The 15,627-nt window shown below is 46.0% G+C and overlaps 1 protein-coding gene across 10 annotated transcripts in view; it reads left to right on the top strand.

Annotated features, from left to right (window-relative positions):
* Window positions 1–13,821, top strand: part of LOC137435516 (KRAB-A domain-containing protein 2) — a 29,285-nt gene extending 15,464 nt beyond the window's left edge. For 6 of the 10 annotated variants that reach the window (XM_068129382.2, XM_078784241.1, XM_068129380.2 and 3 more), the window contains exon 4: window positions 1,197–3,309. In XM_068129382.2, the coding sequence (XP_067985483.1) occupies window positions 1,197–2,677 (1,481 nt within the window). In that variant the 3' untranslated portion in view covers window positions 2,678–3,309. Of the gene's footprint in view, window positions 1–1,196; window positions 3,310–11,586 lie in introns of those variants that run through there. The other 4 variants (XM_078784243.1, XM_078784245.1, XM_078784244.1 and 1 more) reach the window with 2 other exon arrangements.
* The last annotated feature ends 1,806 nt before the right edge of the window (window positions 13,822–15,627 follow it).

The raw sequence follows: 15,627 nt of genomic DNA, 5'->3' as shown, positions 1-15,627 counted from the left end.
TTCCGCTCACAACGGTACGCACGCACGGACGGATGGAAGCACGCACGGACGCACACACGGACGGAGGGTAAAACCATAGTCCCCCTTTCGCTCCGCGGTGCGACGGGGGACAATTAGTGTAGGGATTAAGACTAATTTTCCCCAGTACGTGATTTTCCCTCTAACTTTCCCTTTACGTTTTGCTGACAAGGCCGGCCATGAAAACCTCCTCTAAACAACATTTACAACCGCCGACAAAAGCCAAGCAGAGCCGATCAGACTAAGCCCCGCCTCTGAAGGACCATAGGAAACAGGCCATGCCCCTGAGGGACATTATTAGCCCAGAGGTTGTGGGCGGGGCGAACTGGGAGACGAATGACCCGATTGGCTCACCTGAGTGACGAAGGAGAGTGCGTCTCTCTCTCTCTCTCTGCTGGTTTTTTTTTGCACGAACAGGAGGGGCGCCATCTTTTTGCGTTGGTGTGCTGGTGATATTGATGCACTTTTGAAGGAGCGTGGAACTTTTGCTGCGCCGGCAGCCTCTCGACAGGTGGGCAACATTTGGGTTCACCAAGGAGCTGGGGTCTGTGTTGCACTTGATGGTGGGGATGAAAGAGGGCCGTCTTGACTGCTTGCCTCACGCCTGGACGTCTTCGACACGCTCTGCTGGTGCCATTTTGGGGCGCTCCCGCGCGGGAGACATCGGACCGGACCATCGCCATCACCTATTGCAAAAGAACTCGTTGGGACGAGCTAAGTGCATGAAAAGGCCATTTTATTTCATTTTTATTTTCCCTTGTGTGTTCGTTTCTGTATCTGAGTGGAGGATCCTCAAAGTAGGAGTTTCAATTAGTTTTTTTACCGCAACTTTATTTCGTCTTTATATTCATTATTGTTGAGTTGACTGTCGTGTTTGCGTGTTTTGTGGTTTCGGAATAAACCCGTGTGTTCCATTCAGGTAAATGCTTCGCATTCCTTCATCCCGCATGCGACAAAAATGCCGCCATTTTTTGGGCTGCCGCCTCGGGAGTAAAACTGTTTTGGCTCTCCGTCATCCAGCGGTCTTAATCACTGGTGACACGACAATACGATAATCCTTTTTAATGGGTTTGAGCTGTTGCCAACATGTTCATGAAACATTTGAAACTGATTCAATTGCCTGATATTTTGGTGTGCTGAACTGTTTTCTGATTTATTTCCTTCCATGATATTCGCAGAGAGATCTGCGATGTTTGTGGAAGAAATTTCATGCAACCGATGTTCCTGCAGTTTCCTGACCGAGGCTGAACTCCAATTACACATGGAAATGTACCACCCGGACTCCAAGGATGAAAAACAAGAAGATTACAATTCTTTTCCTCCTGGTACGCTCCATAAAGACGATTTGAATATCCACTTCAACATCTACAGTAGTGATCGTCCTTACGTGTGCTCAGTTTGTGGGAAGGCTTTTCGATGGCCGTCTCACTGTCAGAGACACATGAGGATCCATAGTGGTGAGCGACCATACATGTGCAGTACATGTGGAAAGGCTTTCGTTTATTCATCGGCCTTTCAGGAACACCTGAGAATTCACAGTGGTGAACGACCCTACAAGTGCTCGACATGTGAAAAGACATTCAAACGATCTTCAACCTATTTGAGACACATGAGGATTCATAGTGGAGAGCGACCCTACAAATGCCCAACATGCGGCAAGGCTTTCATTCGGTCATCAGCCTTTCAAGAACATGTCAGAATCCACAGCGGTGAGCGTCCCTATAAGTGCTCAACATGTGGAAAAACTTTCAACCGTTTGTCAACTTGTCAAGAACACATGAGAATTCATAGCGGTGAGCATCCTTACAAGTGCACGACATGCGAAAAGGTTTTCATTCAGTCTTCGACCTATCAAAAACACTTGAGGATTCATAGTGGAGAGCGTTCGCTTAAATGCACAATATGCAAGATATGTTTCACTCAGTTGTCATCTTATCGTGATCACATGAGCGGACATAGCGGTGAATGCCAATATGAATGTTACAAATGTGGTGAGGCATTTGATCTCTCGGCTCTCTATCAGGAACACATGAGGATGCACAGAAATGAGCGTTTGTACAAATGCTCAATGTGCCAAAAGGCTTTTAATCGATCAGCAGCCCTCGCCGAACACATGATAATCCACAGCACCGAATATCCCTTAAAGTGTTCTACATGTGGAAAAACGTTTATTCGGTTAGAAATCTATCAAGAACACATTAAAATGCATAACAGTGAGCAACCTTACAAGTGCACTACCTGTGGAAAGGAGTTTATTCGGTCATCGAATTATCGCATGCACTTGAGGATACATAGTGGAGAGCGTCCGTTTAAATGCACGATTTGCGGAAAGGCCTTCGCTCGGTTATCAACCTGTCGTGATCACATGAAGATCCACAGTGGTGAGCGTCCGTACAAGTGTGGTACTTGCGGCAAAGTTTTCCTTCAGTCATCGACCTACCACAATCACATGACGACCCACAGTAGCGAGTGCCCGTACAAGTGCTCAATATGTGAAAAGGCATTTAAGCGTTCATCACACTATCAGAGACACATGAGGATTCACAGCGGTGAACAACCGTACAAGTGCAGTACATGTGGAGATGCTTTCTTTCAGTCATCAGACTTGCAGGAACACATGAGTACCCACAGTGAATCCCTCTCGACAGCCCTTCAGTGAGTAGAAGCCTTCAAACATCTCAACATAACCACATGACTGATGAACAGACATATGGTATTAACAGGCAATGATGGCGAGCCCTTTGAAAAGCAGCTCCTCATAGAGATCCAACTCTGACCTCCCTGACACAAGAGCAAAATGCGGGTCGTATTCACAACTACACATCAGCAGCCAAACGATATTGTGAAAGAACAATACAGGTAGCTGGTGCAAGCCCTACTGCAGATGAAGAGAAGGCTAATCGTCTCGTGAAAGGTGGCATGAGCAATAAAAATTGGCATTGGCACTGGATGGGAATGAGGAGGGCGATCAGGATGAATGAAAGAAAAAAAAAAGAAGAAAAAAAATGAGGATGATTGGTGCAAACTTTAAGAATTGTGGCCACTAAACAGGAAGTAAAAGTGATACCATTCAGTAAAGGATCACAACGCTATGGATACAATACATTAACATTGCTAGTTTATTGCAACACTATACATTCAAGAGAAAGTAACAAAGTAAAAAATAAAATTTCCAGAAGTAAGTCTATGAATGTGGGAACAAGAGACAAAATGTGACAACCACTCCATCTCATCCCCCAAGTAATAATGATAAACTTGAAGATGTATGTTAAGAAATTTATGAAGACCCCCAAAAAAAGAATGCAGAATGGATCAAAAGCCTAAAATGAAAGAATAAACAGAGGAAATTCCCTCTGAGGTTTGCTGGCAGGAATTTTAGACCCAATTTTTCCACATAATTTAACACCTCAAACCTTATTGGTCCGACGGCACCTCTGCTCTCTACCACCTGTCAATATACCGTTGCCCGATGTCACCTATCAGGGTCTCAATGTCCTGATCCCTGCTGGCTCGTTTGGGCCCCTGTGTTGCTGTGCCTGGCCCCTTCTAGCCCTCTTTGCCCTGATTCTGCCCTCGGTTCCTATGCCTGATACCCATTGCCCATTGTGATACCCATTGCCCATTGTGGCAGCCACCTTTCCTCCAAGGCTCGTGGGCCTGATGCAGCCACCTTGCCCCTCTTTTCGTCCTCGTGTCCAGTGCAGCCACCTTGCCCCCATTTTCCTCCTCGGCCTCTGCGAGCTCCAGACCACCATGGATGATGGAGTCAGTCCTCAGCTTTTTTCCTCGGTTCTCATAAGTTATCCTATCTCTGTGTTTCATCATATACTAGAATATCAGAACTGTCGCTTCGCTGATGGAAATACCAATCTTTACAGCGATGGTTAAACGATGATTCCTGGGAGATGCTGCTCTCCGTGCATGGATGACCAACGTCACGTGTTGGCATTTGCAGTTGTCAAAACCCGATACTGCAAATCTCTCAAAAAAAATAGTAATTATTATTATTATTATTTTGATCACAAATACTCTCGGGAGTTACCCGAATCCACCGTAGTTGGATTTATTGAAATCCGTTAATCCGTTCTCAAGTTATAACACGACTAACAGACAGACAAACATGGCTCCTTTTATAATATAGATTGCACTTGCATGGCCAAATTCAGCTTGTCCTGGAACTTGCTTGAAGTTGTTTTGCTCTCTTGACAGTCATCAACAACTTTATTGTGCTCACCCTCATAGTACTCATGTTCCTCTTCAAGTCCATTTCCTTTACCTTCATCTTGCTGCTCCTCCACTTCAAAATCCCTTTGATCATCTTCCTCTTTCACCTCTTCTTCATCTGGCTCCCCCATCCATATTCATCTTCCTCGGCTTGCAAACTTCCTGTTGCTGCCTTATCCCTTAATCTTCAGCAAAATCCATTAGTGTGGTGCCTCTGCTCTGTAACCTCGAGCGCAGGGCCTGTCGTTCTGCTGGATCTGCAAGGCAACATCTCATGCTTCATCTCCAGCAACAATTCATCAGCAACAGCAACAATTCATCAACATTCAGCAACAACATCTCCAAGCAACAATTCCTCGCACCGTTGCAAGTGCTCCCACTGACCGAAAACCACTGAGAACCCAGATCTGACTTCTGCGGGCACCAAATTAACCTCCGTGAACATTGTCCATGGAGGTCAACAGCTCAGTGGGCATCCCGATCCTACCAAACACCCTCTTGGGGTATTTTGTTCCCTTGGGCCCTATACTGCTCCCTTTTGCCTCTACACCATCCTCTTGGGGGGTTTTCTGGGATTTATACTGCCCTCCTGGGTTTATGGTACACCCTCTATGGGCTCCAAGCTATCTTCCACAGGGTACATCCCAGTCTCCGCAGGGTCTGTACCACTATTCCCTACGGGGACTAACCTGTCCTCCATGTGGTCTACGACACCCTCCATGGTCTCTCCACTGCCCTCCATGGTCTCTCCACAGCTTTCCACTGCCCACCACAGGCTCTGTACAATCACCCATGGGGTTTACACTACTTCCTATGGAGTTCTACTTACCATGAGTGCTATTCTCTCTCACCCATCACAGGGTCCTCTGTTCTCTATGACATGGGGATTTTGCTATCACTCACAATGGGGTCTACCTCATTTCTTCCCATGAGCATTGTTCCCAGCTTTTCCCCCAGTCGCAATGAACAATGAACACCACCCCAGGCATTTCCTCCTCCAAGGTGCCCAACACCATTTCACCCAAACCGGTGCTGCTGATCTTTTACTCGGCTGCCATTTCTTGCGGTTCGGCCACCACCTCTTGTAGCTCGGCAATCACTTCATCTGGTCATCCCAGCTGACCTTTAGCCCAGCATCCATCATGGCAAACATTTTCATATTTGTCTATTGCACCCCCAGTCTGTGCTCATAGGCATCCCATTCGGCATTCCCTTTCTCCTTCCTGGCCTTACTATTGGCCTTCCTCCTGGTCTCAATTTCAGCCATTCTCTTCTGGTAGGCATCCATTGCACCCCCTGGTGGATCCTTTGCCTTCATCTCAACCGAGGCTACTTTAAAATTTAATAAATGCCCATCCTCTTCGCCCATAGTGTTTAATTTTCTTTAACAAAAAAACAATTATCCCCTCGACCCGACTCCTTAAGATGTCCGAGTGTGGAGACAAAATTGTGCACATGTGCAGAAATCTGTGTGGTGCGGTAGTGAATTAATTCATCAGGTGGTGCTCACCACAACTATGACGTGTTCTTGATAATTTAGTCAAACAGGAGGTAGGAATGCACGTCTCCAAACCGGCATTGACAATGGAATAAATACAAAAAGTGGATTTCACAGTAACAATAAGGATTGGGACATGGTGAACAAGAAACAATGCAGTAATTAAAGAAATGGGGGTGGGGGGGGAGGCAAAATCAACATCACGGAACCACTTGGCTAGACGCAGAACGGACTCGTCACCTACTTAACCTAATATTAAACACCACATCCAACTCGTTCAAGGACACAGCGATGGAGAGAGGACACTGATGGGGGAGTATGGTAGAACAAGGAGGCCACCTTCTCTGTAGCGCTTCGAGTGTGTGGTAGAGGCAAGGAATGTGTTAAGTGTGAGTGGAGCATTCTCTGGCCGGAAGACTCGTGGTGCCGTCCGAGACTGCAACTAGTACTGGTCCTTTGCTCGTGATCCACACCTAACCAGATCTGCAGCTTGTGACTTTTCTCCGATCTTTGCCAACCTCTTGTTCTGGACGTTTTCTCGTTCGTCACCTTCTTCGATATTGTTTTTTCCCCATCTCTCCGCTCTCTGATCTTGGTTCCCTCTGTGTTCACTTCTGCGATGGCTTTTATTGGCTCAGCCATGACGTCAACACCGCACACGTGGAGACACCGTTGCTTTTGTGGTGGCACTCATGGAGACACCGTTGCTTCTGTGGTGGCACATGTGGAGATGCCGTTGCTTCTGTGGTTGTGGCATGTGTGGAGTCGCCGTTGCTTCTGTGGTGGCATGTGTGTGGAGACGTCATTGCTTCTGTGGTGGCATGTGTGGAGACGTCGTTGCTTCTGTAGTGGCATGGTCAAGATGTAATGGGCAACCATGGTGAAAGACTGAAGTGACATTATATAACAGGGATAAAGAGGAAGAAGCCAGATACGGAGCTTTAGGGTGACGGTTAGCTTACTATGAACACGATCCTGGCAGCTGCTAAGTGAGTCACTACAAGACGTCTTCTGACGTTAACTATGAAATAACCGCATAATTAACCATTTGTCACCTCCCTAAGTCATTTTTGTAACAATATGTTCCGTCTGCAGAATGTGAACACTTTAAAGGGGAACCCAAACGCAAAATTTATTTTTTCTGAAAACCATTGAAAATCATTAATCACGGTCTAATTTGAAGGGTATTTTTTTGAATTTTTTTTTGCCAGTCACAAAGCGTCGAAAATAGCCCTAAAATGTCGATTTTCGATTTCACCAGTGACGTCAAATCGTGATCTCACCTCAATCCAAATGGCGACTTCTATAGAGAAACAGTGTATTCCGAGCATGGATTCCGATACTGATTCCTCCATCATTCGCAACTGAAGGTTCTCAGTATGTTGAAACGGATCAGGGGGAGTGTGAAGACTCTATTGAAGTCGAGATTTGTGATAGTCGTACCTCTAAACTGAGCATCAAGGTATATGGATCTGTTGCTCAATTGTATTTCCTGCATCACCTGTGAAGATGTCATCTTTATATATTGCAGTGCAAGGATTTATTTTTTTATGTATGTCTGCACACTAACGTAATCAACACACACACACACGCGCACCCATGCGACACAGACATTTCAGATATACTAACTCTCATTCTCTATCTTTTCATGAATGCCGATCGTACTGAATTTGAATCATCCTTGGGTGGTAGTTTATGGGATATCGGAGTTGACGTGATGGCATCTGAGACAATGGCTTCTAGGTTTTTGAGCTCTGAAGATGCATAGGGCAAGGTGGCGGCGATGTTTAGGCAGCACATCTAGCAAGGTGAGTTTGATAGCCGGCAGACCAACACAGGTGTTCAATTCACCACTCAAATCGCCCGTGCCCATATGCTGGTAGCTCGGCAGAGAAGGTGTTGCAGATTCGTGGGACGGCTGTTTCTTCCGCTTATTCGTGGGAATGGCATCTTCTCTAAATCGTGGCAAATAACCACAAGGTCTAGCCATCTCTGTTGTTTCTTAACAGTGATCTGTAAAATGTTCCGAGCACAAAAGCGACCATTTTGTAGGCCCCATCCACACCAGGATATTTCGAACAAACCTCGTCCAATTTCTGCCAACCCTCGGATCTTTTGGCCATTGGTGTAGCATGAAACCATGTAGGTTTGGATTATTACAACCCCAAGGGCGCATCGACGAGGCATATTTGTAGAACTTCAAAAATTATTCACCCTTTGAGGTCAATCGTTCATTGATGTAAACTGCAGACAATATATGGAAGTGGCGGTTGCGTTCACGAGGTGACGTCACGACTAATGTGAAGAAGAAGCTTTCGACTTTTAATCGCAAAATTACCTACTTTGTATATCTCAAATCGGAAAAAGACACATCATATCTATTTTGTATGGTATCAAGGGATAGATTAGTGTTGAGGTGGTCTGAGCATTTCGTTCCCTTTTAAACTAAATCTACATGCACACTGAATGGACATGCACACTGAATGGAAATTGTGCACTACGTGTGCCAAATTAAAATTGATATTTCTTTCTGGAGTGATACCTTGAGCATAAGCTGTGCTTTTAGGGACACCTTTCTGCTTTGCATTTGCTATGTGTGATACTGGTGATGTTGTATGTCACTTCTACTCTTCTCCCATTGTTTACAACAGGAAGTGTTGTGATCATAGGTAAATGCATGTGTATGCATTATACAGCAGTGCAAATAGTAAATTTGGGTAAAATAACCTATATAATATAACAATACAATAAGTGTTTTTGCTCTTTTTATCAATTCTGGAATACCAATACGGCAATGGGTTTTTAAAAAATGGCATTGATATTGTATTTTCATGTGTAGATGAAGAAACACCAAACCCATACACCACAATAACTTGTTAGGTGGCTGGTGTTTAACCACTTATTAATGTAAATGCAAAAACATTGCCATAACTTTTGATTCCTCTTCTTATTTTCCATTTGAATACATCACAGTAAACTATAGTTAGGAAGAATGAAATTATATGTCTGTCATCTGGACATCGACGCATCGCTCGACATTTTCAAGAGAACACTGCCAAAGATGTAGGCCTTTGGGAGATTTGTTTTACAGTAAATGTAACAAAGTTACTATAGATGTAAATGTAATGTTTTTTTTCCCTTTACGTTACATAAAAAAAGAAAATTTGTGTGTACAATAAAATATGATAGCAGATTATTGTGTTTTTGCAATCTCTCTGCTATGTTATCGATAATCACCTCCGCCACCTAAGGTGGATGGAGGTTATATTTTCACCCCTGTCTGCTTGTGTCTCTGTGTGCAGGATATCTCAAAAAGTTAGGGACAGATTCAAACGAAACTTGGTGGACTGGTTGGGTGTGTGAAAGGACTAATTGATTCGATTTTGGTGAAAATCTGGATCTGGATAGAATAATTTATTTTTAAGTGATTCTTCATCATTGAGAGATGGGCCACACTCTAGAGGGTCACCTTTCCCCTTGTATAGAGGGACGAGGGTACTCAGTTCCCTATCCACTGAAATGCGGCCTTCTTTCACCACCAGATTGCAGATCTCTGTCATTCTCTTCACACCCCAATTTCCCGCTGCCTTCAACATATCTCCCACAACTCCCGTCGGCCCTCCCGCTTTTCCACTCTTCATTGCTTTTATCGCTTCCTCAACTTCCTTCTCGGTTATCTTCTCTGCTGGTCCTAAAACTGGGTTACTCTCTATGTTACAATCCCATTCATTCTCTGCATTCAACAGTATTTCCATATATCTTTTCCATCTTCCTTTAATTCCATCTGGGTCCACAACGATTTGTCCCACTTCATCCTTCAAGCAACTCACCCCCATCACAGCACACCTCTCTTTTGCTATCTGCTTTGCAATCCTGAATACCGCTCTCTGACCCTCTTCCAAATCCAAGCGTTCTCCGAACGTTTTCCTGCATGCCTCCTGCGCCTTTGCTACCTCTTTCTTTGCAGCCCTCTTGGCTTCCTTATAACTTTCATGCTCTGCCTTTTCTGCCCCCATACCCTTCGGCTTCTGCCACTCCTTGAACTCTTTCCTCTTCTCGTCAATCTTCTTTCCAACTTCATCATCCCACCACCATGTTTCCGAGTGCCTCGGTGGTCCTTTTGTCCATTGGTCTTTTGTCCATGTCCAGGTGGTCCTTTTGTCCATCCACATAACTCACCAACGGCTCCCAACAGACTATCTTTCATTGACATCCAATCACTTTCAAGCTCAACCACATCATCCTTCACCATACTCAGCCTCTCTTTTAATGCCTCTCTCACTGTCACCTCTTTCAACCTTCACACCTTCATTCTCGGTTGGTACTTCACCTGCCGAGCTCTCCTCACACCTTTCACCCTTATGTCACAAACAACCAAGTGGTGCTGTGAAACAGCCTCCTCCCCCGGGATCACCTTTGTGTCCCGGAGGTGCCCCCCATCCCGCCCACACACCATCAGGTAGTCAACGGTTGTCGTCGACCCACCTGACGTGTATGTAACAAGCTTATTATCCTCTTTCTGGAACTAAGTATTACAAATCAACAAATCAGCTCCATCAGCAAACTCCAAAATCCTTTCACCTTCTCCATTTCTCACACCATATCCGTAACCCCCATGAACTCCCTCAAAACCGTCCATACTCCTTCCCACATGTCCATTTAGGTCTCCTCCTACCACAACAACTTCCTTATCTTTCACGTTTTCCATCAGCTTCTCTTTCGCACACCAGAACTTGTCCTTCTCTTCATCGCTCCGACCAACCTGCGGAGCATATCCTGAGATGATGTTCACCAAGAGCTTTCCAATCATAATTTTCACCATCATCAACCTTTCACTCACTCTCGTCACACTCACCACACCGTCTACAAACTCCTTAGAAAACAGGACACCAACACCATTCACGCCTTCTGGGCACCCTTGCCACACAAACTTGTATTTCTGTCCCTGCCTTCCCTTCACCATTCTCACACCACTTCCCTTCCATCTCGTCTCCTGCACACAACATATGTCCACTCTTCTTCTGACCAATACTTCCACCACTTCTCCTGATCTCCCTGTCATTGTCCCTACATTCCATGTCCCAAACCTCAGAAACCGATCTCCACTTCGGTCATCAGACATTTCGTCGTCATAAATGGAGTGATTTCCACCCTTGCTTCGATCGGGTTCCCCACCTTGAGTTTTGACGAGAGGGAGTGGGGTCCCCCACGGGGTACTTCGGGCTGTACCCTGCCCATATGTAGTTGTAATTGTCATGGTTCTCTTTTTGAGGCAATGTTTTTATGGCCGGATGCCCTTCCTGACGCCAACCCTTTTAGTCGCCTCTTACGACACGCAGGGATACGGTGTACCTATTCTAAACCGGGGTACACACCGGGATATATAGATATATGTTATGTGCCATTGGTAGATTTGCCCTATCGACCGATCGCGCTGCGCTATCAATGGATCCATCATTCGTGCAGGCATAGGTAGATGGTGCAGACATCGATTGATTGTGCTCTTGCGCTATCGATGGATTAGTTTTTAGAGAAAATGATAGACTGTCCAGTTTTGGAGGGGCTTTTTGAGCTTTTCATTACTCATCGTTTGTTCTATTTGTGAGATACTTAATTATATCCCTTGCTCTGCTGTATGACCAGATGAGATACTTAATTAGGCCTACATCCTTAGTATGTGACCAAAAAGTGAGATACTTAATTGCATCCTTTGTTTGTCCTGTCTATGTTCTAGTGACCAGAAAGATTGTTGATTTCACAACTTTTTGGTCATTTTCATGGGTTGCTGGCCCATCACTGGCCTATAAAATAGGTCCTCTTTCTCCTGTTTGCCATACACTTCCCAGTGAGTGATAGACGATACAACATGGATGATAACTTCAGACGACGTATGCAGGAAATAGCCGACAACCAAGCAGCTTCACCAAAGAGTCCAGTGATAAGCCAAGAAAGGTACGATGCTATACGGAACCACCTCCTCGACAGAAGTAAAAAGGTTGACCCACACTTCAAGCACTGGGTGAAGACTAGGAAGTTTGAGATTGTGGACCTTTCAGGACTTGGCCTACAGCAGGTTCTGGTAATACCAAATGACCACCAGAAGAACCAGTTAGACGGTACCTCCAGATTCCTCAGAGTTGTCCACGCTGGGGATCTGTGTGATATAGTATATGGAGTTCATGCTGAGGAGCTGAAACACAGCGGCTACAAGAAAGTGATGGACTATGTGCAGAAACATTACTTTGGCATAACACGTGGATTCATCCAAGAGTTTTGCAAACATTGTCCCGTGTGCCAGCTGAGTCAGCCCCAAGTCACAAGACCCCCTCTCAGACTGATGATTCACAAGGACTTTCTTGAGAGGGTGCAAGTCGACCTAATCGATATGCGGCATTCACCAGATGGCGATTTCAATTATATAGGACATTTCATGGACCACTTCTCCGAGTTCCATGTGCTTTTCCCACTGAAAAGAAAGACGGCAGAAGAAGTTTCGATGCTGCTCGAAGAGAGAGTGCTGGCCTACTTCGGACCCCCAAAGTTCTTCCACTCAGATAACGGCAGAGAATTCATCAACCAACTGATCAAAGCGATGTTCGAGAGGTGGGGAGGTGACACTACGTTTATTAACGGCCAACTGCGGCATTCCCAATCGCAGGGTTTAGTCGAGAGAGGAAATCGAACCGTCGAGAGAAAGATAGCCTCAATGAAGAAAGACGAGAACCTGGAAGAAGACAAGACGGGGTATCCTTGGGCTTCATGGCTGCCCCGCATCATGTTCTCTATGAACAGTGCCTGTCAGGAGACCATTAAGGATGCCCCCTATCATGTTGTATTTGGGAGGAGTGTCCCTGCTGCAGTATTTCCGGGCGCCAAGGCGAACTGCATCAATGAAGAGTGCCTTGGGGATACATGTACTGAAGCCACTGTAACTCAAACGAAACCCGTTCCTGCACCCCACCAAACCAAAGTGTGACCCATTCTGGCACCACGCTTGAAGAAGACATCATCAAGCATTCAAGAGGATCCCGATGTATGACCAGACGACGACGAGTTGCCAGACGGCGACCCGCCAGCCGTACCAAGACCAGAGGACATCAAACACAAGATTCCAGATGACGACAAGAAAAAAAGACAGACATTCTTCACAGTCGCTACTTCAGAGAAAAAACCGCCGGGAAGTCGATGGGAAAAGACCATTAGATGAGTGACCGTCACATGGCAGCAGCAAGTAAACTGTTAAGACGTCATTGCCCCTCGCCGGTGGATTACAGGACACCCTTCTTCAACAGAACATGTTCTTTGACATTCCCACTGAGGAATTTGTGCAGTTAATTCAAGTTGCAGGAAACAACTGGGTTACGATATCGAACTTAAGAGAACGCGATACGTATTTACGATTCTATGCACCAGAAGCCAAGTTCCGACACCATCCCTACCATCCCTACCATCCCTACCATCGCCAGATATCGACACGGTCCAGAGGAAAACCTCGTCCTCAAAGTTATGAATGTGGACCATCAGCCTAACTCAAACGACTGTGGACTCTACGCTATGACATTTGCAACGTCACTTCTGTTTGGAGAGGACCCCACAGAGCTGAAATATGATCAGTCGTTGCGCAAGCATTTCAGAAAATGTGTCGACAATGGTAGGATTACGACGTTTCCATTTACCGTTGAGTACCGTCGTCCGACAGTTCTCCACGAAAAGGAAATGAGGATCTACTGCAACTGCCACTGCCCAGATGACGGCAAATTAAATGCCAAGAGTGGTACCATGCCGCATGTGCAAAGGTGACAGCCAAAACGATGGAAATGAGATGGAAATGCGAGTTATGTTTCGGAGTTGCCTGAACTGTCTGATTGTGCAATAGTATTTTAACTGACCATTCTTATTGGTATGGTTGCGCTGATTGAATAACTTGTGTTGTTTTAAATTTTTATATTTTACATAAGTTACATTTTAAAAGATGAAATGAAAATAAATACTTGCCTTCATTCACTTATACATGTATACCCATTCTCCATGTTCATGCAAGATGCAAATAAATACAATGTACTTGTGCTCATTCACATTGAGATGCATGGTTTCCCGAAATTGTGTTTTTGTATGGTTGTGCTGATTGTAAATAACTTGTCATTTTAAATGTTTTATGTATTTAATTTTTGTTGTGAAATCAACCAAGTCCACAACTTTGTCCCATAGGTAGGTTTAATCTCAATCAGATCTTTAGCATCATCCTGTAAAATACAATCATGCAATAGATATCAGGATCTTGGCATCATATAGGAAGGATCGATTATATTAGTCAATGCAAGCAAGCCTAAAATATATGTGCGGGTAGGTACCATTCAAGTCTACATGTAATAGTAAAATGTCACAGGAGTGGCTCAGCGTCGGACGTCCGAGGTCTTATAGACGCCCCTCTGCGGTTTAAGTGGGCATCACTCCTGGGTTCAACTTTGATACATTTTCACGACATTCTCCCCGCCGTCAGAACTACACTGCCGCTAGGCAGGAATCAAGCGTGCCACAGCATTAATTGATTGGGGATGTCATTCCATGTCAGTCGGTCCATCCGTAGCGGTCAGGGTGGCGAATTACCCTGCCAGCACGTGTCCGAAAACTACCAGGTACGGCCTCCCCAAGCCCGGAGTCCCCTGCTTCGGAGTAGCCGCTGGAGGCAGGTGTCGGAGGGGGCACCTCAGAGCCTTCAGGCAGGGGTGTATTTGACGAAGGAAGGGACGGCAGATGTTCCATAGAGGAAGCTTCGGGAGAGTCCATAGACTCGTAGATCGGTTCGTCGATATCCCTAAAAGGGTCGATGACCCCACATGGGGTGAGATGGCGTACGGAGACAGTGGACTCGCGTCCATCTGCCGTCATCACACGAGCATGCTCGGGATTAGCCTGGAGTACCTGCACCTTATCCACTAAGGGGTCGTACTTGCTTGTGCGAACCGCACGTTTGAGAGAGGCCGGCCCCGGCTCAGCGAGCCAACTGGGTAAAGATCGGATACTACCCGAGCTTCTCGGGTGGTGGAACAGTCTTTCGTGAGGAGTCTGGTTGGTGGCCGTACATAGTAGAGCCCTGATCGAGTTCAGCGCCGCAGGTAGCGACCAAGCCCATTTATCGAGGCCACGGCCGAGGGTCCTGAGGCTTAGCATGACGGCCCTCCATATAATCCCATTGAAGCGTTCGACCTGCCCATTCGCCTGGGGTCTGTACGGTGTGGTGTAACTCAAAGCGACATTATTTTGGAGCAAGTAACCTCTCACTTCCTGAGACAGGAACACCGCACCCCGATCGGTATGCACGTAGGCCGGATACCCAAACATAGAAAACAAATTCTGCAGGCACCGTATGACCGTGGCAGCCGTCATATCCACGCACGTGTAAGCAAAAGGGAATCGCGAGTACTCATCAACGATAGTGAGCAGATAACGAGAGTTACTCGACACCGGCAGCGGCCCTTTGAAATTGCCAATTGCCAATTGCCAATTGCCAATTGCCAAATTCCATTGCCAATCTCTCCCACGGTCTAGTAGCCCTAACCAGCGTCCCCATGGGAGGGTTGTAAAAACGCGGTTTGAGTTCCGCACATATAGCGCAGATCCGGCGGATGTCCTCAATCGAGTACGGCAGATTACCACTACGCACAAAATGAGCGAAACGCGTCACCCCAGGATGACACATAGTGCCGTGCAAAGTGCGCAGACCCTCCAGATTTATAATACCCGCGCACGTAGCCGGCCTCGATAAGGCGTCGGCGACCAGGTTATCCTTCCCCCGGGCGATATTTGATGGTGTAGCAGAAGTCGGCGAGTTCGATACGCCAGCGAGTGATTTTCTCATTCTTAATGCGTTGAGAATGTAAGGTGTC

Source organism: Myxine glutinosa, chromosome 9, assembly GCF_964187855.1.
Source record: "Myxine glutinosa chromosome 9, kmMyxGlut1.1, whole genome shotgun sequence".
Taxonomy (NCBI): domain Eukaryota; kingdom Metazoa; phylum Chordata; class Myxini; order Myxiniformes; family Myxinidae; genus Myxine; species Myxine glutinosa.
This window is presented reverse-complemented; position numbering and strand designations above follow the sequence as displayed.